General features: G+C 53.4%; 1 protein-coding gene across 5 annotated transcripts in view; it reads right to left on the reverse strand.

Moving 5' to 3' along the window:
- ZNF618 (zinc finger protein 618) overlaps positions 1-22,253 on the reverse strand; it is a 177,777-nt gene that overhangs the window by 37,773 nt on the left and 117,751 nt on the right. For 4 of the 5 annotated variants that reach the window (XM_025888298.2, XM_025888297.2, XM_025888303.2 and 1 more), the window contains exons 4-8: positions 10,960-11,037; positions 10,289-10,327; positions 5,376-5,465; positions 4,424-4,459; positions 4,254-4,331 (exon numbers count right to left, since the gene is read on the reverse strand). In XM_025888298.2, the coding sequence (XP_025744083.1) occupies positions 4,254-4,331; positions 4,424-4,459; positions 5,376-5,465; positions 10,289-10,327; positions 10,960-11,037 (321 nt within the window). Of the gene's footprint in view, positions 1-4,253; positions 4,332-4,423; positions 4,460-5,375; positions 5,466-10,288; positions 10,328-10,959; positions 11,038-14,330; positions 14,427-22,253 lie in introns of all 5 variants that reach the window. The other variant, XM_025888294.2, reaches the window with a different exon arrangement.

Consider the following 22,253-nt stretch of genomic DNA (forward strand, 5'->3'; position numbering starts at 1 on the left):
AGGTTTAAGAATCATCTAGAAGGGCGGTTACAACACAGATTGCCCGGCTCCGCCCCAGAGATTCCGATTCCATGGCTCTGGGGTGAAGCCTAAGAATTTACTTGTCTGATAAGCTTCCGGGAAATGGTGCTGCTGCTGGTCTAGGGCCCACACTATGGGAAGGACTGGTTTAATCTACTCTACCGTATCCTTCACCTACTCCTTCTCGTGTTCTTACAAATCATTTTTAATACTGTAGAATGATCTTTGTCTTTTGCATTCAATTTTGTAATCATATTCACATTTTAAACTTATTTCTAGTTTATCTGGTTTTAACACTGACCACAAGTCCTCCTGTGCTATGAATTCATTCCTCACAACTGGAGTGCTTTTTATGAATTTTTTGAAGATGGGTACATAGGGAAAATAGTGTGTTTTCAAGCCCTCACTTTTCCCTTTACTCATAAATTACAATCTGTCTAGATATCTAATTCTTAGGAAGTAACCTATGTTTCCCTTCAAAACATATTCCATTATCTTTTGGCACTGAGTACTGTGCAGAAGTCTGAGGCAAGTCCCCTTGGATTCATCTGTTAATAACTGGCTTTTCTTACGCCTAGATGCCTGCATGTTTTTTCCTTTATATTTACAGTTTTAAAAAGTCACAAAAGTCTACTGAGTTATGGGTCTCTCTATACTGAGGTAGATTATAGCCCAATCATCTGTCACCCCCTGACATACGGTGAGCCCTTAAATCAGCATACATGGGTCTGCCTTTAGCAAATCTCCTATTATATCTTTGGAGCATTGCTTCCGTCCCACTGGCACAATTATCTGGAACCGGCTCCCCAGGCTCCATAGTTAGCTTGTTTTCCCCTTGTTCTCTTGATCTGTTCGGGTTTCTCCTCCCCATAATTAACTCCACTTCTGCAGATCAACTCTGCTCTTTACTACACACAATGTAGGTTTTAATTCTATTTTCTGTTTCTCTGCAGTCCTTCACCTCACTCCTTTCTCTGCCTCTTCATTTTATCCTGCTGCTCTGTCACTGGACAACTTCAGGCTCCTCTCTCACAGGGGTCATGCTACGGACTGAACCGTGGCCCCCACCCCACCCCCAAAGTCAACTGTTGATGCCCCACCTCCCCATGTGATGGTGTTTGGACATGGGGCCTGTGGTAGGTAACTGGGCTGAGATGAGGTCATGAGGGTAAGGCCTCATGACTGGATTAGTGCCCTTATATAAGAAGAGGCACCGGGGAGCTTGCTTGCATCAGTTTCCCATCACGTGAGGGGCACAGACGGAAGGTGGCCATCCCCAAGTCAGGAAGAAGGTTCTCACCAGAACCTGATCAGGCTGGCACTTTGACCTTGGACTTCCAGCCTCCAGAACTGTGAGAAAATAAAGCTGTTTAAGCCATCCAGTCTGGCAGTTTGTTATGACAGTCCAAGCAGACTAAGAGAAGTCATATTTTCTTAGATTCAGTTGTGGCTGTCAAACAGAATTTTCTTCTAGATTTTGTAGTAGGTCATTTTTAGAGGTATGCTTTTCCTCCGAGTCTCCTAATTTCTGTCTTGTTAGGTGGAATTTTTACAGTTTCATACTTTGGGTTTTTTCTCTTTTAATTTAAAAGTTTTTCAAGTTACTCATCCTTAGCCACATATAAAAATCGAGTAAACTACAGATGATCCAGACTTACTGTTTTCAGTAGACATGAGTGAACTGTTCTTGAGCCCCCCATTATCATGACAGTAAATTATCATGGCAGACGACTATCACGGTAGTAATTCTCAGATCTGCAGCTGGAGAGCAGGCTGACACGCAGGTCCCCTGTGACCAACTGTCTCCTTCTAGAAGGATTCTTCTGCTGTCATGGCTCAGCTTCCTCCTCCCTAGGTACCTAACTCCCCAATTTGCTCAGGTGATGTGGATATGGATGGTGTACTTCCCAGCATGTGCTGCTTCTGGGGTTTTCCCCTTCCGGGACCCACAAAGCTCTACCTGTGGCCAAAGTTCCTTTGTGGGGCTCTGTGCCTCTCATGACTCCTCTTACTCTACAGCTTGTCATTTTTAGGGTTCTGTGACCTCGGCCTGCTTGAAACCCAAGATGCAGCATTCTTATCTCATGAGGCAGCTCCTGAGCGGTAACAGGAGATGCTCACACTAGTCTAGCAATCTCAGTTTCAAAATGTCAAGCTGGGAGCATGCAGGGAGCCAAACCCAGTTCCGTTTTCTCAGTGCAATTCCCAACTGTGTATGATGTGTGACAATTCCTCCCAGATCCTAGCACTGGTCGTCTGTCCAACTCAGTTACTGATATACGGAACAAGTTTCATCTGGTTCTGTAGTGAGTTTTCTTGTTGTTATCAGCCCATTCTTGAGTTAAGGAAACCGTGGATTAGGGAGATCATAAAGCGTGTAGGACATCATGCAGGTATGAAGTGTAGAGCGGGGGTTTCATAGATGGGATGCTCTAAAGCTCCTAGTCTTGGCCATTTCTTGACAATATCACTCATTTGTTATGCCCTGAATACAAGCCAGGGGCTGGGCCAGTCCCTTCCTGCACGTATCCGCCAGCGGCCTTACAGAACAGAGAGATGTTCTCGTCCCCAACTTCCAGATGAGTCAAAGGACACTAAGAAGGGCTAAGTAACTAGTCAATTGGTGATGTCAGCATTCAAACCCGGGCCTGATTCCAATTCTATTTTCATAATTACGATGCTACAGATGGAAGGGCAGGGCTAACCCGGGGGCAGCGGACCGGCAGTTCTGAGATGGCAGGTCACAGATCCCACTGTCCCTGTCCTGTATCTGTCTATAATCGTCCATCACAGAACAGGGCTCACTCACAGGTGGGTTTCGCCAGTTTAACTTTTACCCGTTTTAGCATTGAGGGCTTCCTTATTTTCTTCCAGAGAGAGAAAACTGGACACATCCGCATAGTAAACTCATGACAAGCACTGCACTAACCGCTTCACAGTTACCATTCCAACCCCAGTCTCCTAAGTGCTTAAGAGTTCAAAGAAAGCAATGACCCAGTCAACACATTCTGAAGGTCAGGGCCAAGCTCCGCCCTGTGAGGAGCACCTCCAGCTTCACTGTTTTTCCTGCCCTAAGATGTCCTCATGCATTCAATGTTTGCGTGTTTATTTTGGCAAGCTACCTGAAATCCTTATTGTAATGAGGCAGAGTCAACAAAGGTCTTTTTTAATGAGTGGTAAGCAAGAGGAGGAGGAATGCCAATTCCCGAAGGGCTGGACCAGACACCTCTCACTGGCCGACTCCACCCAATCCATTCTTCTAGAAACAGCCAAAATGTTCTTCCTAAAATGTGAATCTGATCAAGTCCCTTCCCCACTTGGGAAACTCTCTAGCTCATTTCCCTCAGAAGGAAGTCTAGAAGCCTTCCTCTGGCATTCAAGGCTCTCTAAGACCCGAACTCAGAAACTGACTGGCCTTTCAATTCCCTAGAACACGAGCTGCTCTCCTGCCTTCACCCCGTGATGCAAGAGCTCATTCCCCACCCTGGCCCCCAAAGCAGAAGCCTCCCCGCTTCCCAGGGCTGGTCAGGTGCTTCCCCGGCCCCCATGGCTCCCTGTGCTGCAGGGCATGCTCTATCTATCTGCACACTGACCTACTGTCCCCTTCCTGTGCCAAGTACCCAAAGGCAGGGCCACAACGGCTCCACCCACTGTGTCCGCCCCACATTCCACACAAGTGTGCTGAGAACAGGCAGGCAGCAGGTGTGGCACCTGCCCTCAGGGGTTTCATGGAACAAGGACAGAATGTCCAAGTGCCTCCCTTGGATGGCTTCATTTGCCAATGAACCCCCCCTTCATTTGTGGATGACGACAACAAGGGTTATTTTCCGAGCACCTATTATGTACCAGGCACTGTGCTAATAGGTGATTTACATTCACGATCTCATTTAATCCCCCAACAAACCTTCGGGGAAATGTAGTCCTATTGACAGGTGAGGAGCCGAGGCTCAGGACGGCTAACAGACCACCAGGGCACCAAGCATGTGCTACACTCACTGCCCTCACCTTGACCCTGGGCTGTTCTGCTGCTCCTCAAAAGCTGAAGTCCTAAGACTGGCCCATCTGACAGGTGGGCAAAGTGAGGTATAAGGAAGCCAGCGATCACTGGCCAGTAGCACTGTTGTGGAATGAGTGAGGTCACCCCCTTCCAATGGCAAGACTCACCCCACCCCCCTCAGCCGGCCCCCAGCTGTCTCCCCACCCTGCCCACCCCCAGAGAGAGGCCCGCATACTTGGCCCGATTTTCTGGAATGGTTCCGGGGGTTCCTCCTTCACCTCGTCAGTGGCCACAACACCTTGGTCGAAGGGGTCTGTGGGAGAACACACAGCCCTTAGCGCCCTGGTGACCAGGTCTTGGGAGCCCAGGTGGGGACAGGGAGGTGGGCAGTCACCAAGGACTTACCTGCCCGATTCTCGGGGGCCCCTTCCACACTAAACACTGCGCCCGGGTGGGAGGCAGCAGCCGCAGAAGGAAAGAAGCAAACAGGAGCCCTGTTAGTCCCTGCCCACAGCTGCCTCTGCCCAATGCTCCCAGCCTCTCTGGGACCCAGGAGAGCTGCCGTGGCCAGTGTGGACGCCCCAGAAAACCAGGGGCCACAGGAGGGCACATCCCAACGAGGACGCAGCCCGTGCCTCCATTCCTCAACCTCCCCATGGGCTAGGGCCCAACCCGGAGGAGGGCAGATGCTATCTGCCTGGCCTGTTTCTGGATCCTGTTTGTGGGATCACTGCAGCCACCCTCGAGTGGCCAGAACAGGAGAAAAAGAGGAAGAGACCAGGTAGGAGAAAAAGAGGTGATGAGAAGAAGGACAAGCCAGTGGCAATGGGAGGCAGGGCCTGGCTGTCACAGCTTGCGATGGGCCGGGGTGCAGAGCTGGAGAGGGAGCCCCCTCCATCCTTTCCAGGCCCAAGACCCTATTTCTAGGCTTGAGAGTCTAAAAATAAATTACCTAAATTTATGGTTCTAATTTCTAACTCTATAACCTAAGATGCTAAAATATCATCATTCATTTTAAAAAACTGGTTTAATTTCATCAGAGCATGTATGAAATTGTAAAATGCATGCATCGATATGAAATTGCTGAAATTTGACGGATTCTGACCTACAAAAATGGCAATTTCACTTGGGCTACCCTCATCAGAAGAAGATATGGAGTATGACGGGGACCTTCTCTTTCCCAGAATCCTCAAGGGTCGGTCACTCCCCTCATGGTCTTGACTGCTGCCTGCCCTTCCTCTGGGTGGGAGGAGAGAGGGGACAATTGGGGGTTGGAGAGGGGAGCCAGATGAGCAGCCCGGGTGCCAGGGGTGGGGGTGGGGGCGCTCCTCTTCACAGAGCGAGGGGCCCGACTCACCATCCACAGCGTGCAGGTCCCGGTGCTCCTGGAAACAGCTGTAGTACTTATACTTTTTCCCACAGATGTCACACGTGTACCTGAAATTGTCTGTGGGGGATGGAAAGACACAGGCAGTTACCAGGACTTTGGACTCTTGGGCTGGGGATTTTTTGGGGGGCCAGCTCATCTGCCTTAGAAGCCAACATGGGACTAGGCCACACCGGCCCCAACCAGTGACCCGTGGACAGTCCGTCCCGGGAGTGTTAGGGGTTCTCTACACAAGGAGATACGAGAGCCTTGAAGCAATGTTCAAACCAAACCCCAATCCCACTCTGGGTGAGTCGAGCTCCTATGGGCCCGCCCCACCCCACCCCCTTCTTGAGGTTACAAGAGAGTAACTGTCACTGCACCTACTATTTCCTGGCGCTGCATGCGCAAGGGGCCAGGCCGGGCACTTTATCTGCCTTTCCTCCGTTGGTCCTTGTGACCAAGGCAGGAAGTCGTCACCCACTGAACACACGTGTAGACGGAGGATCAGAAGGGACCTGTCCCCAGCCCCACAGCGAGGAGGGCCTGTGATAGGCAGCTTCCCAATGACCCTGGCCTCCTGACACTCAGACCCGATGTCATCCCTTTGCTTTGAGCCTGAGCGGGACCTAGGGACTTGCTTCTAATGAAGGGAATGTGATAAAGTGATGGGATGTCATTTCTGAGGTTAGGTTACAAAAGACCGTGACTTTAGTCTCGCTCACACCGCCTCGCTCTTACGAGCTGCCCCGGAGAGAGAGCCATATGGCAGCCTCTGGTGAACAGCCAGTGGGGAAGTGAGGCCCTCAGTCCCACAGCTTGGGAAGGACCCAGCCTGCTAACAGCCGCGTGAGTGTTGAAGCAGCTCCTTCCCTGGCTGAGCCTTAAGAGGAAATCACAGCCTTGGCCCACACCTCCCCTGCCCCAGGAGCCCCACAGCCAAAGGACCCAGGGAAGTCACACCCAAGGTCTGACCACACAAACCAAGATAACCAACGTTCGTTTAAGTCACTCAGTTTTGAGGATATGTGTTACACAGCAAGAGGTAATGAATTTAGGGCCAGAGTTTGGATGATCCCTAGGTCTATCCAAATTCTGAGGCTGGACCCACTCAGGACACTGTTCTCACCACGCACTAGCAGGGACCTCCCGTGTGTATTCCTTGGGCAGATCTAGGGATGGCCCATCTTCCTGATGAGGCCCCGCACAGGGAGACTGAATGGCTTGCTCAAGGCTGCACAGTGGGGCGAGGAAGAGCCAAGATTCAAATACTCACTTAACTCCATGCCATAGCTAAGTCAGGGCACATGGCCCTTCTCGGACTGCATAAGCCACCTTCCACTCCTGACTGAGGCACGAGGCCTCCGGCCCTTCTTCTGCTCCCCAGCACTCAAACACAGGATTCGATGAGACTCCCTCCCTCCATCCCAAGGTTGCCAGGCAATTCTACGGGAAGGCTTCTGGTCCCTGCTTAGCTCAACTTAGGGGCACAGAGGACATCAGCCTCCTCCTTGCCTCTGCCCCCCATCTCTTCCACTGCACCTGCAGGCTCTCAAAGTCCCCAGGGCCACAGAGATTAACTGGTCCCCAAGCGAGGCGCACACAGCGTCAGCAGACACGGTCCTTCTGAGGGTCTGGGGACCAGGCCCTGCCACCTCCGAGCCCACCCCTGAAACAGCCAGGCAGCAGTGGGGGGAGGTGGGAGGGTGTGGAGGAGGAAGGACCTGGTTCCACTCTGCCGCACGCAGACTGTCAGCTCAGCAAGTGCTGACCCTACCTTGGTATTCAGCTTCTCTTCACTGCCCCCTAATTTGAGGAGATAGGAGGGTCGAAATGAGCTGATTCCCATGGCTGCTTCCAGGCTGGCCATTCTAGGATTCCAAGCCTGGCTCCAGCTTCAATCCAGACTAGACAATAACCACCACCACACGCCCCATCATGTCCCAGCTGGACCATAATTCTCTCTCGGTGCTGGACACTGGGGAACAAAGCTGAAGAAGTCAAGGCCATCCAGGGTCTGGCTCCAGACAGGTCCCTGCCCCTGAAATCCCTCTCCCCTACTGGCCAGTGCTGGTCGCCCTCCACAGCTGCTGGAAGCACCGTCTCACCTCTGCTCACACAGCCCCTCCTACCACCTCCAAGAAAATGAGAACCCCCAGCTTTCTGCCACTGAGAAGCACCATCACCCCGCTCTGCAGAATCCCACCCCATTCCTTCTCGACACGCATGGGGACCACACTCCTGGGCCCACCTAAGGCAGGGGTAGATTAGGACAAAAGAGTTATCCCCAGAGGAAAAAAGGCAAAATGATCTTTCTGCCAATGAAACCACATTTTCAGAGCCTCCAAGAGAGCCCAGAATCTCTAGGAAGGGCACCGCGAATCAGTCTGGGGGGACAGGCTCTGGAGTCAGGCTGCCTGACTCCAACCCGGCTCGGCCACCAACCAGTGTGACTAACACTGGACACACTCCCCAACGGCTGCACCTCGGTTTTCTCATCTGCAAAATGGGAACGACGGTACCTTCATCTCCCAGAGTTGTAATAAAGAATGAGGAAGCACAATGCCTCAAAGACAAGAAATACTTGGTAAATGTTACCTAATGCTGTTTCGGAAAGGGATTCAATGTAACAGCAAGAGAACTGGACGTGGAGCTAATCTTTGATTTTCTTAGCTAAGAGATGGGTGAGTGGGCATATGCCTCCATTTTGGACTGTACAATTTTTCTAACAACTAAATGAAAGACCCTGGACTAGAAGACGGGAGGCCTGGTTTCTAGGCCCACCTCCACCACTAACAAGTTCCATTGAGTTCTCTCTGGGACACAGTGTCCTCATCTGCAAAACAGGTAGGCTGGACTTGGTAGTATTCTCGACACAACGCTTTTGGCTCCAGGGCTCCATGGTCAGGCTCCTGTCACGAGGATGCCAGGCTTTCTGAGCAGGCGCTGCTGGCCTGGGTCAGGGTAGGGGTGCAGGACGGAGAATAAAATAAAGCACAGTGGCCGTGGGGAGGAAACTCCCTAAGGAGGAAGGCAAAAGTGATGGAAAGACTAAAAATACCCCCAGTGGCAGAGTCCTCTACAGCCAGTGGGCCTCCAGGAACCATGGAAGCCAGATGGAACACAATGGATCATTGAGGGGCTGCCGGAGAAGCCAGGGGCCCAGAAGAGCGAAGGAAGGAAAGATAAATAAAAAAGATCTTTAAATGTGTGGCTGACCACAGGCAAACCACAGGAGCCGGAAGAGAAGGAACCTTCTGAAGGAGAAGGGAGCCAGGGGCTAGGCTGGGGCAGGGCTCAGGGAGGAGAGACAGGCTTACACCGCTTCCTAGCCAGGGTCCTCCGGCAGGTGTCGGGCCTAAGTGAGCCTCAGAAAGTCTAGAACACAGAATCTTAGCCTGCCCTGCCTGCCTCTCATGTGATGTGGGAATCCAAGGAGAGAATGGATGGGAAAGGGCCTCAGAAGAAACGCTTTTTGGACCGAGTACAATTAAGGCCCTGCGTTGGCCCACACACCTCCTCAATCTGCTTTGTTTTGGAATTTTTTGGGGGGGAGCGGATCATGTTTATTCTTTTTAAAAACCTTTTCTGGCAGGAAGAATAGGGATTGACAAACTATGGCCTGCCCACCCTCTGTTTTGGTGAAAAATTCGTTTCCGTTATCATCTCTACGTTCATGCTACATGGCAGAGCTGAGTGGTGGGGACAGAGATGTCTGACCTGCAAAGTCTAAAATATTGACTATCTGGTCCCTACCAAAGAGTCTGCTGACCCCGACGCAGAAAACCGATCAGCTCCTTCAATTTTCATAAACCAGAAACACCTGTGTCATCAGCACCCAAAAACCCCTTCCCTAGGATAACCATGATTTCTTCCAGCACGAATCACTTTCCCAATTTTGTACTTCCGGTACACAGATCTTAAGGAGGAGGGGCTCTTGTGTTAGACTCCTTTTGCTAACATTCTGTTTGTGGGTAATCCACATTGCTGGGTGTAGCCATACATCATTCCTTCTCACTGCTTCATGTGAACACACCACGACTGATCTGTCCATTCACCTAGCACTGGGCACTCAGGTGGTTTCTGGTTTGGGGCTTAAAACAGTGCTGCTAAAAATATCCCAGTTCCCGGGCGCCTGGGTGGCTCATTCCGTTGATTGTCTGCCTTCGGCTCAGGTCATGATCCCAGGGTCCCGGGATGGAGCCCCACGACAGGGTCCCAGCTCCCTGCTCAGTGGGGGGTCTGCTTCTCTCTGCCCCTTCCCCATGCTTGTGCTCGCACCCGCTCTCTCTCTCAAATAAATAAAATCTTAGAAAGCAAAAAAGAATATCCACTTCCCATCTTCTGGTGGACATGTGCACACGGTTCTGTTGGTGGATACACCTGCGAGTAGAATGGCTGGGTTCTGGAGCTCAGGTTCTTTGGGCGGGGAGAGGTTCCAGCCCCGTCTACACCCATCTGGCTTCTTCTGAGGCCCGTGGGTTTATATCTGGGGGCAGGGCAAGCAGAACGCTGTCCTCACATGGCAAGGCCCTATGAGGCCCAGGCTGGGGTAGCGCACCCAGAGATTAGTGCCCATGGGTGCTCATGAGAAAAGCCTGGGAAGTAGCATTTCCCAAACATCAGCCCTGAGTTTCCCAGGGAGGGACCCTGGGAAGTGTACCACAAAGAAACATGTTCATCTTAGCAGAACTCAAGCTTCCCTAGGTTATTTGGCCAGAGAACCTGTTACTGATAGAACACCTATTAGCGTCCCCAGGATGTGTGCCATGAACACACTTTGGGAAAGGCTGCTCTGAGGTACCATCCTACAATGTCATAAGACCCTCTGGCCCCAAAGCCTGAACCCACAGGCCCCTTGGGACAGTCCTGAGGGGGGACAAGAGCAAGGGGAAAATACTCACTGCCTTGGGATGCTCCCTCCCCTGAGGTGGCTTCGGTGTCTGCAAGAAAGAGAAAATGAGAAGTGAGCAGACCGGACCCATGGCGGGGCCGGTGCCAAAGAGGGAGAGGAGCGGAGCAAGCCGGTGATCCCACCACAACGTGCCCAGGACACTCTGTGCCCATTCACAGCCCCTCCCTGTGCCCCCTGTCGTCAGTCAGGCCCAGACCCACTGCCCTTCCTCCCTGGCACCATCTGCCATGTGCCCTCAGCCTCGTCCTCTTCGGAATGGAGACAGCGCCCTGCCCCCACTCCCAGGGCTGCCAGGAGAAGCGCCCAAGAGGACACATGAGCACCTTCCCTGCAGGGGCCGCTCACACCAGACGGCACTGAAGCACCCTGGGAGGAAGCAGGCCCGTGTGGAGCAGGCAGGGGACAAGGGTAGGGGACTGGAGTCAGGCAGTTACACCGTGTCGGGGTAACATGCCTGGCTGCCTGTCCTCCCAACCCCCCACTGGCCTGTGTGCTCTCCCAAGTAAGGAGGCCTCTTCTCTCCAGCCTACTGCAGACACAGTGAGAGGACCGGCGCTGGGGGCGGGCAGGGGCGGGGGGGGGGGGGCCTAGGGTCATCCACAGGCCAGGCAGAGAATGGGGAGGTGTGGCCCTCGGCTCTGCCCCAGGGATGCCACGCACCTCGGTGTGCCCGTACGTGGGTCTGGAAACAGTTGTAATACTTGTACTTCTTGCCACAGATTCCACACTCATAGGATCCTGAAAAACAGGAAAGAAAGGGACAGCTCAAGTCAGTATCCAACGTTTACAACTATGAGGTCCCAGGACCCATAGTGATGCCCCCAAGTGGGGTCACGAACTCCATGAGAGGGGGCAGGGGTCATCCAGTGGGCTGTCTTAGCCCCAGCAAGCAGAGAAGCAGCAAGGACCAGCAGTCACAGCCCTGAGCTGGAAGTCAGGAGCCCGGGGTCTAGTTCCAAGTTTCTGCCCCAATTCTCTACGTGACCTTGGGCAAGTCACTTCCCATCTCTGGGCCTCAGTTTCCAAATCTGTTAAGAAAGAGAAGACAACTCCTTCTTACACTTATTCCTTGAGAGGAAAAAGGAACTTAAAAGTGCTCTTTCAAACTAAGGAATAAATGGCATCCATGGAAGGAAATCAACATGCATTCAAGTAACTTCTACCTCTCCTCCTTACCAGGATGGGACAGACTAAGAGGACAGTCTTTGAACCAGATGGATCTGATCCCCACTCCTGTTCTGCCACTTAACAGCATCATGCCCTAGGTTATTCCCTTAGACACATTAAGCCTCGGTCTGCTCATCTGTCAAATGGGGCTACAAACACCTACCTCACAGGGGTGGTCCTATATTCCCCCTAGGAAGTGCCCAGCCCTATCAGAGACGTGCCCTGCAGGGAGAGCACCCCCTCCCCGCCCCCCCGCAGTCTTCTGAGAAGCTTTCTTGTTCTCTCAGACATACAGAGACCGACACGGTGTAACTGCCTGACTCCAGTCCTCTACCGGGCACTTCTCCCAGGAGCTGGGACTGAAATGGCTGAGTTCCCAGTAGGCATTTTGGACAGGTCAAGGCGGAGCCCACGCTTGCAGAGCACACACAGAAGGCCCATGGCAGGAAGCCAAGCAGAGCCTATCAGACCCAGCCTGGCAGGGGCCCCAGGCTCAGAGGCCCGGCTCATCCCTCACGGAGGCCCACAAACACCTGAGTCTGAGCCGCATCCTTCCTAACAGACTGGCCAGGAAATTCGCACCAATACAGAGGCCCTGGCCCCACGCCAGGGTCAGTGCCCTACAACAGCTGGGGCTAGGGGCCTAAGAATCTGCCTTTTCCAAAAGGGTCCCTCAGGGGATTCTGAGCAGACCAGCAACCAGGTTCAGGAACCACTGACTTTAGAGTAAGACAGACCTGGGAGGGGATCTCAGCTCTACCCTTTACTGGCTAGGCTTCAGTTTCCTTCCGGGAAAGAGTGAAGACTGGCTTGTTCCTGCCACGAGCCCAGGTGTTCACTGAGTGCCCGCATCACCAGCTATTACTGCCTTCAGTCTCTCCTGGGGGCAGAGGCCTGTTTACTGGGTGCAAACTCCAGGTATCCGGTTAAGTCTGAGGAGCACCGCGTCGGACTGTCCGCTCAGCTCTGCCACAGCCCTCAGCTGACCTCAGGCACATCCCTTTTCCGGTCTGAGCCTCAGCGGCCTCACCTGTAACCCAGGACGGTGACGCCTACGTCTCACGACCGAGGTCAGGACTAACAAGACACACAGGTGGCCTCGCCGTCTTACCACTGTGGGTCGTAAGGGGGACGCTGTCATCCCAACACCAGCGTGGAACCTCGCAGCCTGTTATCCAGTGGTTTTATCTGCCTGAGCCTTGTCTCACAGAAAAAAATACAAATACGGGGAGGGCAAAGATCAGATTGTGTATTTCTTTGTCTTTAGCCCCGGGATTGGCACACCACGGGGGCTCAATAAATTCACGGTGTCCTGCCGTTCTACTTATCTGTCACCAAGTCATAATGACCCCAACTGCCTTCCTGTGCCTCTACCCCACTCTTCAACAGTTTCTGCCAATTCCCCTTCAACCAACCGAGAATTTATGGAGCATCTTCAAGGTGCCTGGCACCAAAGCTCCAACCATGAGCCAGTCCACAAGCGATCACTGCCCTCCGTGACAGGAAGCAGACAGACCACTAGGCAAGGGGACGGGCAAGGTGACGGTGTTACGACAGTGACATACAGAACCTGGTGGGCCCCAAAGTGAGGGGCCAAAGTCAGAGGGGTGAACAGGCAGGAGGGGCAAAAGGAAAGGGGCAGACGGAGGGGCAGGCGGCCCAGGGAAGGCGGAATCCCTCCCGAGAAGACCAGAGGCCACAGCCTGTGATGAGGCAAAACCTGGTTCAGATCTGACCCACTTCCAGATGAAGTCTCTGTGCCCCAGCCCTGCCCCTCTCTGCCACAGATCTGGGCCTCAGTTTCCCCACTATAGTCAATGACCTAAGGACTTTCTCAAACCGTGTAATAACTGCAGGCTGCAGTGGGTCCCCCCAGTTGCCCACCCACTTCATCCTGTTGATAAGCAAGCCAGGTCCCTACCAGCTTTATGGGATTTTTCCCTCAACCCACAGAGGGAGCGGAGGATCCTTGAAGCCTTGCTCCCGGATCTCAACCCACACGGTCTCACAAGGGGCGTGGTCATCAGTCCTGCTCCCTCTCCTGGCTGCCCCCCAGGGCAGAGTGGGGGCCCTCGCCCCATGCACAGAGTTTTAGGCCTGAGTTCAAAGTCCTGCCTGTCTCCTCACTGCCACTCAGCCCACGACCCCAGGCTTCAGGCGCTGTGTGTGCAGGTGGCTGGGGGCTACGGCGTGGGGAGAGTGCAGCAGAGTGTCAGTCCACCTGGGTTCAAACCCCGGCTCACTAGCTAAGCAGCCAGGGGCCCTGGACAAGTCACGGAAACACTCATGCCTCAGGCTTCCTTTCTAAGCACAGGAAAACGGTACCCATCTCGGGGAGCTGTGAGCAGTGACTCTATGGCTAGACAGCACGGTACCTAGTACAAAGCAGGTACTCAGGACAGCACAGCTGCTCTTACTAATCAGCATTTTCCAGAGTTCTGTAGAAGCCAACTTCCTGCACGCAGCCCAGGAAAGAGACACCCATGGTCAAGCGGGTGGGAGGCACGGCCATTTTGGGAAGGCATGGTGCAGGGGGAACTTAGGGAGAGGTCCTCCAGGAACCCTGTTTAATCCCAGCTCTTTCAACACATGTGGCCACAGAACTCCTTTATAGCCTTGGCTTGTTTCAAAGTTGCAGGCCACAGCAGGTGCTGCCGGGGTGGTCCCGATGTTCCAGACTTCCTGATTTCCACAGGCTGTCATCCCTCTGATGGCCAAGTCCTCCAGGCCCCTGGCAGGCTCAGATTTGCTGCCCTGTGGCAGTGACAGGGTGGATGAGCGTGGCCCCTTGTGGCCCTGTCTGGCTGTGCCCCCACCCGCATGCCGGCCCCATTAGGTTGTCCTGCCCCTTGGCCCTCACGTACCAGATGCATATCTCAACGCTTGGTCAAAAATCCAGGTCCCTGAATAGCGACTTCGCACAGATCCACCGTGGGGGCTGCCTTCGGGCGCTTTTCCATCTGAATTACGTAAGAAATCAGAAAGATCCCTTAAAGTTGGGGGTGCCTGGGAGGTGAGGGAAGGAGCCAGGTGAGGGGGAGGGCTCCACGTCTCGGGTTGGCCAGTCACCAGAGCTGCCAGGGCCTCGGCTTCTCCATCTGCACAAAGAAGTGTGACCAAGATTGTGTGGTCTACTTTTTCACCAAAGAACCTGTCCTGGCCAGGGGCGGGGGGGCACCCGTACCTCCCCTGGGAAGCTGGGCTATGGCAGAAAACAGCCACAGGCCCAAATCCCCCCGAAGTTTTATGTTTTCTCTGTATTCTAACTTGTGATGTAAATAAAACATAAAATTATCCATTGTATGGCTGTAACATTTCTCCCCAAGAGCATTCCTGCAAAATGACCCTAGAGGGAGGATATGCCCTGCGTGTGCTGTGGCCTGGTGCCTATCCCCAGCCACAGCCTCTGCAATACCCCAGTGTGGTGCAGGGGGGGCGCCAGCGAGCCTTCTCGGGGATGCTCAGCTCAGACAGTCCGGGTCCCCACAAATGACTCCCTGCCCCGCACGCTTCCTCACTCTGCTGGGCTCCCCAACTACCCCTGTGTCCTTTGTCACCACCACTCCCTACTAAGTGCCAGGTGCTTAATGCCCTTCATTCAAGCCTCTCCTACATCTCTGCGCAGGGCGGGCCTCCGAGCCCAACGCACAGCTGAGGAAGCAGAAGCTGGTCAGATGTGCAGCCACGTGGCCAGCTCAGCTCACCCTCACACGCCAGGCAGACACAGGCGATTATCACCCCCATTTCTCAGATGAGGTAAGTAAAGACTGCAGGGACCACACGTCTGGCCACAGGCGGCTCAGACTGGCGGTGATCGGGGAGCCAGTGTATGTGACGGCCACACCTTTGGGAAAAGACCAAGAACAGATGGTGCTTGTTAACATTTACCATCCACTGGGTGCACCCAGGTCTCGTTCCCGTCCTCTATCCTCCCAGAAGTCCTGGTGTGCTTGGGACAACTCCGTACCCAATTCACTGATGAGCGTGAATATTCTAGGGGCCAGGCGGTCCAGGTGGGAGCTACTCAGCTGGTGGCTGGCCGGCCTTCAGAGCCACCCTGCTGCCACCGCACCAAGTCACCTCTGGATGCCAAAGACGCTGCAGGGGGAGCCGATCCCCTCCCACTCCTGCTTGCCCCGCCATGTCCAGTCCTGCCTCGGGACTCCCAGAACCCCCTATCCCCTCTCAAGGCTGCCGGGAGGCAGCTGACAGAGCATGCCAGCACACGGCAGCCAAGCCTCTGCCTCTCCCCAACCCTGTCCCTAGTGACGCAAGAATCCACAAGCACTGAATAACAGAACCTGTCTAGCATTTTCTGGAAGCACGTGGCACACAACGGGGCTTAGCTCCCTCCCCAAGAGCGCAGGTGAGGCCAGGCGGGACCAGGGGACTCTAGTTGCTGAGGCCATGGAGGGGAGAAGTTGGGAAGGCTCCTGCAGGGAAGGCTGCCCCTGAGGACAAGCAATGAGGGCAGCAAGCCTCAGCTCTACTATCTGCACCCAGCTAGCTTTCAGACAAGCTCAGACACCTTTCTAGATACACAAAATGCAACGAGGCAGAAATCCGGAGCAGGTGAATGAGAAGACAAACAAAAGAAGGTGGGGGTGCCAAGAAGCACCGAGCCCTCTTGGTTCTGGGACCCGGCAGGAGCAAGGCCCAGAGCCTGCTGGCAGACAAGGGAGCTGGAGAGGTAAATCATGGACAAGTGGGTTTTCTGAGGCTCTCAGGGCTTGGACTCAGACCAAATGTCCTTGGGACCAGGGTCTTCCAAGCTGAGTACAAATCGCCTGGGGATGTGTGAGCACAGGCAGTTTTAAGAGAATCAATACCCCAATCATCAACTTTCATATATATTCTTCCCTAAAATCAATGTGCTGGAGATGTAGCGGTGGGCGGGGAGGCCCCACTCAGCTGGCTCTCCTCACCCACCCCCTGACACGCCACAAGCAAGACAATTCCTTCACCACCGCCCCCCCACTGGGGCTGCCCATCTCGCGGCTCCAAGCAAAGAGGTGATCCCAAGTATTGGAGTGAACCTAGAAAGTGGGCAAAATCTAACACCAGGGAACAACGCTTTCTGTGAATCGTGTGATTTCCAATTCTTTACTCTCAACGAAACTGAAGCATCATCTAATGGAGCTGTTAGTAGAGAGACCATTAACAACAGTGTCTGATGACAGACCCCATGCGATTTTCAGCCCACAACTTAGAAAGAGTTCCAAAAATTGAGTGACGCTCAAAACTGCATCCATCCCTGGTTCCTCACCTATGTGATTAAGCTTTCTAAGTACTTACGTGTACAGAAACCAAAAAGCAGGAGTTCAATTAATGCTAAATCTCGTCTCAGTAGTTAAGCGTCTGCCTTCGGCTCAGGTCATGATCCCAGGACCCTGGGATCGAGCCCTGCATCGGGCTCCCTGCTCAGCGGGAAGCCTGCTTCTCCCTCTCCCACTCCCCCTGCTTGTGTTCCCTCTCTCACTGTGTCTCTCTCTGTCAAATAAATAAAATCTTAAAAACAAAAACAAAACTCAATCTGGGAAAAAAATGTTTTAAAAAGTACAGTTTTATGATCCCGACCAATTTTTTTTTTTTTTTAGAAATTTCGATTTCCATTTATGTACATCTTGTTGTAGGAGATGAGTGTAAAACAGTGATCAATAAAAGACTCTCAGGCATAAAAAATATATTACATTAGGATAAAATCCTGCGAGGGAAGTGGACTGGAAATACGAGTTCAAGGAGAGAAAGGGAAAGATGTAAAATTTCTGACTGCTAAAGATGAGCCTGTTCGCATGTTTTTAAAATGGATGATGGCAGATATTAAACAGCAGTGGCTTTGGATTCTCTCCGATAATTTAGAACAGTGGTTTCACAGTTATAGTTCCAAAATGACAGGTTTTTTTTTTTTACACAACACTCCAGAAATTAGATCCTTTGTAATTATTTAAACTTTGGATAAAAATGTGAGATGTCAATTCAAAAATACGAAAGAATATACCATTTCTCAAAATTCCCTTAGGAGGTGATGAACACAGAAAGTTGAAAGCCACTGGCCTTTCGGGCTCCCAGCACTCCAGATGGACCTCCAGACGTGTCAACGTCCTGAGGCTCCAGCTAATAGCGCTGGTATAGCTGTTTTGCATTTTCTGCCGCCCCACATAAAAAAACGCTTTCGTACCTGTTACCTCCCTCTGTCCCCAACAAGCCGCCTGGAAAGACACGCAGGTGTTCTTACACCCACCAATCAATGAAGACAGCATGGCAAGGAGAGGCTAAGGGTCCGGTCTAAGACTCCACCGCGGGGCAGATCCTGGGTCTCTTGGATTTACAGCCCAGGGGCCCTTTCCCGTGGGGACCCTCCACCCAGGACCCCTTCCCACCTTGAACCACCAGATGAAGGGCCAGCAGCAGAGATAAGACGTGCCTGGGAGGGTGGCCAGAACACCTCCTTCCCTAGCAGCTGCAGCAAAGGGCTGAGTGTTGGTTCTGGCAGGCTCGGTGCAAGGCCTGCCAACCACCCACTGAAACAGGAAACTATCAGCCGGCGCTATGGAGCAGGACCTGGCACCTCAGCTGCTTGCGTTTGTCACAGCCCTAAATCCACGTGGCCGGGTCTGAGTGGCTGCCTGCCCTTCTGCTGCTCCTTCCAGAGCTGTGGTCGAGCCGCCGCCTCCTTTCCCCGTGCCTCCTCCCTCAGGCAGTCCTGCGGGCGTGGAAACACCTCTACCTCGTGGTGCTCAAAGCTCACTGCTTAGAAACGTCCATGTAGTCCTCCATCTGATCCTTGACTCTGCCCCCTGCAGCCCTTCCAGTGACTTCCAGGACAGAACTCATGCCCTCACAGGCCTGTATCCGGTTCCCAAAAGTTCCCACAGTCACAGAGGCCTTCCTGTTACGGAGCTGAATTCACTGGTGAAGCCCCTGTACTGGTCGGGGCCGTGCAGAACGTGTCCACTCCTTCCCTTCCCACTCCAACACTCCAGTGCTTCAAGCCGTGCATACTTCTATCCCCTCATCTCCCTTGCACCCCCCCCCCCACCACTGGCCCCCGCCCCCAGTCTCTTCCTCCCCAGGAAAAAGCCCTTAGCTCTTCTATGGGGTTCCTCGCCACACTAGGAATGAACTCTATGGACATAAGCACGTTGGCCCACACCCCTCATCTGAGGAGGAGCCCTGCTGGGTGGCTTGCTCCCTCCAGGGGCTCCTGTACCACCGGTCTCCAGGCACCTGCCGCTCTCCCTGGGCTCCCCTCATGTGTAAGCTCCCCAGGATTAAGGACCGACAGTCTCACCATACAGAGAAGAGCACCCACTGCTTGGTAGTACCTTCTGATCACTGTGATGGGATCTGAGCATCCGTCTCTCTCAGGACCAGGAAATGCTCCCAGGACTGAATGTCCTGACTGTTGTAAGGCCAGCTTGCCTTGTCTTTACCACCTAGGACAAGAATGCCAAGCAGGTTTCCACTTCCTACTTTTCAACTCTGGCTGACTGGCAGTGATGTCTTGGTGGACTGTGTTGAGAAGGATTCTGAGGTGCACTGTCGCCATCCGCGGTGATCAGTGAGCGATGCCTGCTGCTGAGCGTGAGCGGAGGTGGTAGCAACGGCAGCACCCTGTGTTTAGCACTCCTCGTGGCGTTCTTGAAACGTCCAGTGTGGCACCACCACTCGTCAGTGCTGCTGTGCAGAGTTCCGCGCGCAGCTTGTCGGGTGGACACCGGCATCTGTGACCTCACTTCTTCCACTTCTGGTTTTATCCAACAGGGTCATCAAGTTCAATATCATCTCGGCTCTTCTTGCTGAAAACCCCCGAGTTTCCCCCACACTAGCTCCAACGGCAGTGACGTTCTAAGAGCAAGAGATCTCTTTCTTAGCACAGAACTTCTGGGCAGCTGGGAAACTGCAGTCCCCACTGCAAGCTTGACAGTCAGCCTCCTGGGCACTGATGGCAGCCCCCTCCCAGCCTGAGAAGCTGCCAAATGCCATCCACGGGTCCAAGCCCCGGCTCCTCCACAGGAAGTGCGTCGGATGAGGACTTTGCCACTGGGGACACTGTTTGTTTGATGGCTGTTATGGGGCCAGTGAGGACCTGGGGGTGGACACAAGGTTCCCGCACGGCCCAGTCCTGAGTGACCATCGGGAACACTGTTCTATTCAGTAAGAGAGGCCGGCTCTGAGCCCTGAGTGGGGCTGGGTGAGCGGGGCACTCAGAGGCCCCCGGCTGCACATGCTTCTCTGCCCAGCGGCCCAGGAACATGTTCAGCAACTCCACGCCGCCCAGCCTCTGTGGCACGAGCGCATTTAAAGAGATGGCTCTAACCAGCATTTGGCCCCTGGCTTTCCCTCCTTGTTTTCCTTCCAGGGGGGAGGAGGTCGCTGTGAGGGGCACCGACCCTTCATGAAGTGCAAGAAAACATCACTGATGTGCTCTGTGGCCCAGAGCCACTCTTTCTCCTTTCGGTTGGCCTCTGTTGGCCCCGCTATAAAATGCGGGGATAAGGGGTGTCAAATGCATACCATGGAGAGCCCCACTGCCCATTTCCACAGCCATGGCAGACTTTTAATCATCAATCATGCTTAACCATGCCATCCCTTTAGAACCTCTAACACAGAACCCCTAATAAACAGCAGCAAGTACTTGGACATGGCCCACAAGATAAAACCTACTTGCCCTCTTGAAATCAGCGGAATCCAAAAGGCTCAATTCTTTCACATTGATTTTTTTTTTTTTTTAACGCTTTTCTTTCCTGGTACTGGGGCCAAGCCAGATTTCTCTGAGCCTGACGCTTGGCAGAAACTACACCCTCAAGGAGGAAGGTCCGCCTTGATGGATGCAAGATGAGTCTCGATAATCAGCAGGGAAATGTCCAGGCCCTGCTTTGGTCCCGGCTCCAAAATGGCGGCTCAACTCCCCGTTGCCACTGTGGCTTTACTCCTTTTTCATTAAGAGTCTGTGAAAGGCAGGTTACTTAGAAATGTCACAACATACTCAAGGCCCCTGGATGCTAGGGAAGCAGCGCTAGGAGAGGCTCCAGGGACACGACAAGCTGCCCTGTTCAGATGACACAACAGAGGCTCAATCAGAACCCACGTCTTCTGACACCTCACCCAGCGCCAACCTCCCCGGCCCAGTTTTTCTCTACATCACCCTGGCTTATTTCTTAGGCTTTGGAAAAAATGCAGAAACTATTACTACTCTTCCCACTTGAAGAGGTACTTGAGAGAGGTACTCTTCCCCCTTGAAGAGCAATGCTAATACCCCTGATAAAAGCTAATCGTTTACCAAGGACAATGCGGAGTGCTTTATATACATCATCTTACTGAATCTTCGCCTCGCCCCACACACTGGCAGTTGTGAGAACTGAGGCACAGAGAGATCAAGTAGCTTGCCTGAGGTCCAACAGCTATGACATCAGAGAGCCCGGATTCACGCCCAGACTTGAGGACCCGAGCTCACTCTCCTTGTACGATGCCATTCTCTTCCACTCCCTCTTTTGATCTGCACACCCAGGAGGTGGGGACAGGGAGCCTCACTGAACAGAAGAGGACACTAAGGCACCGCAAAGCCAAGGACCCTGCTGCTGACTAGCAGCTGAGCTGGAAACCAGCGTCCGTGGCCGGCATGAGGCCCCGAGGCCTCGCACGGTGCCGGGCGCCGGCTGCCGGCCCAGGGAGGACTCCCTTCCAGCATTTCCCTAGCACGGCTGCTCTAGGCCTTCCCCACCGAATCCCGACTGCTGGCTCCATCCCGAGATTCAGATTCAACTACCCTTCACCGAGCATCTCCTGCTAAAGAGGCATAAATAGCTACTGGGTCCAATGAGTCTTAAAACACACACCCCAACGTGAGCAAGGGCACGTCCCCTCTTGGGTTAGCGGACACATTCCTAGTGGCTAACATGGTCGGTCCTTGGCCCCGGGGAGCCAATATTGATGGAGGAAGGCCAGACACAGGCTCCTGAAAAGGCCCTTCTTCCACTGGGCACTGGGCCAAGTTACTCATGCTCTTCACCAAGTACTGCTGGTTCATCCCAGTTCTGTCACACAAGAGAATGGCATTTCCAGGCCACCTGAGTTTGGGTGGGGCCACGTGACTAATGTGGCCAATGACAGGGAGGGGACTTAACTCTTCTCCTCTCTGGGCTGCAGCAGGTAATAGCTAGTGTGAGGCCCCCAGAGCTTTCTTTCCCTCTGTCCCTTGGCCGGCAGCATTTCATATAATGGTTGCTTTTAGCCTGGGTCCAGAGCAGAGCCCCCAGATGACCCACAATGGACATGTAGTGTGACCAAGAAAGGGACCTTTGTGGTTTTGAGCTACCAAGATCTCGTTACTTTCAGGATCTTCTGTGACTGGGCCATAACATAGTCCCACCCTCACAGTTATGGCACCAAAGTCAACACCGCTCCCTAGAAGCCGGTACCTTGGCTAGACACTGTGGGGTGGGCACAACGAGCCCAGAGACACAGATCAGACAAGTCCTGATGCACTGACCTCCAGGGGCTCCTAGTCCCGTGGCAGAGGCAGGCATGGACAAGGCCCCTCTAATCTAAAACAGATAATGGGAAGCACCCAAGTGAGGGGCAAGGTAGAAACAGAACGCGCTGACCAGAAGAAATTCAAGAAGGCTTCTGGGACGAGGTGGTACTGGAGCTGGTCTTGAAAGATGGGCTGGATCTGGGCATGTGGACATGGGCAAAGGCATTCCAGGCAGAGGGAAGAGCACGAGCCAAGGGCAGGAATGCTGTGGAAAGGCAGAGTGTGCCAGAATGAAAGGTCCTAAAAGATC

The sequence above is a fragment of the Callorhinus ursinus genome, unplaced genomic scaffold, assembly GCF_003265705.2.
Source record: "Callorhinus ursinus isolate GAN/ISIS: 27379988/994484 unplaced genomic scaffold, GSC_fseal_2.0 scaffold24, whole genome shotgun sequence".
NCBI lineage: Eukaryota > Metazoa > Chordata > Mammalia > Carnivora > Otariidae > Callorhinus > Callorhinus ursinus.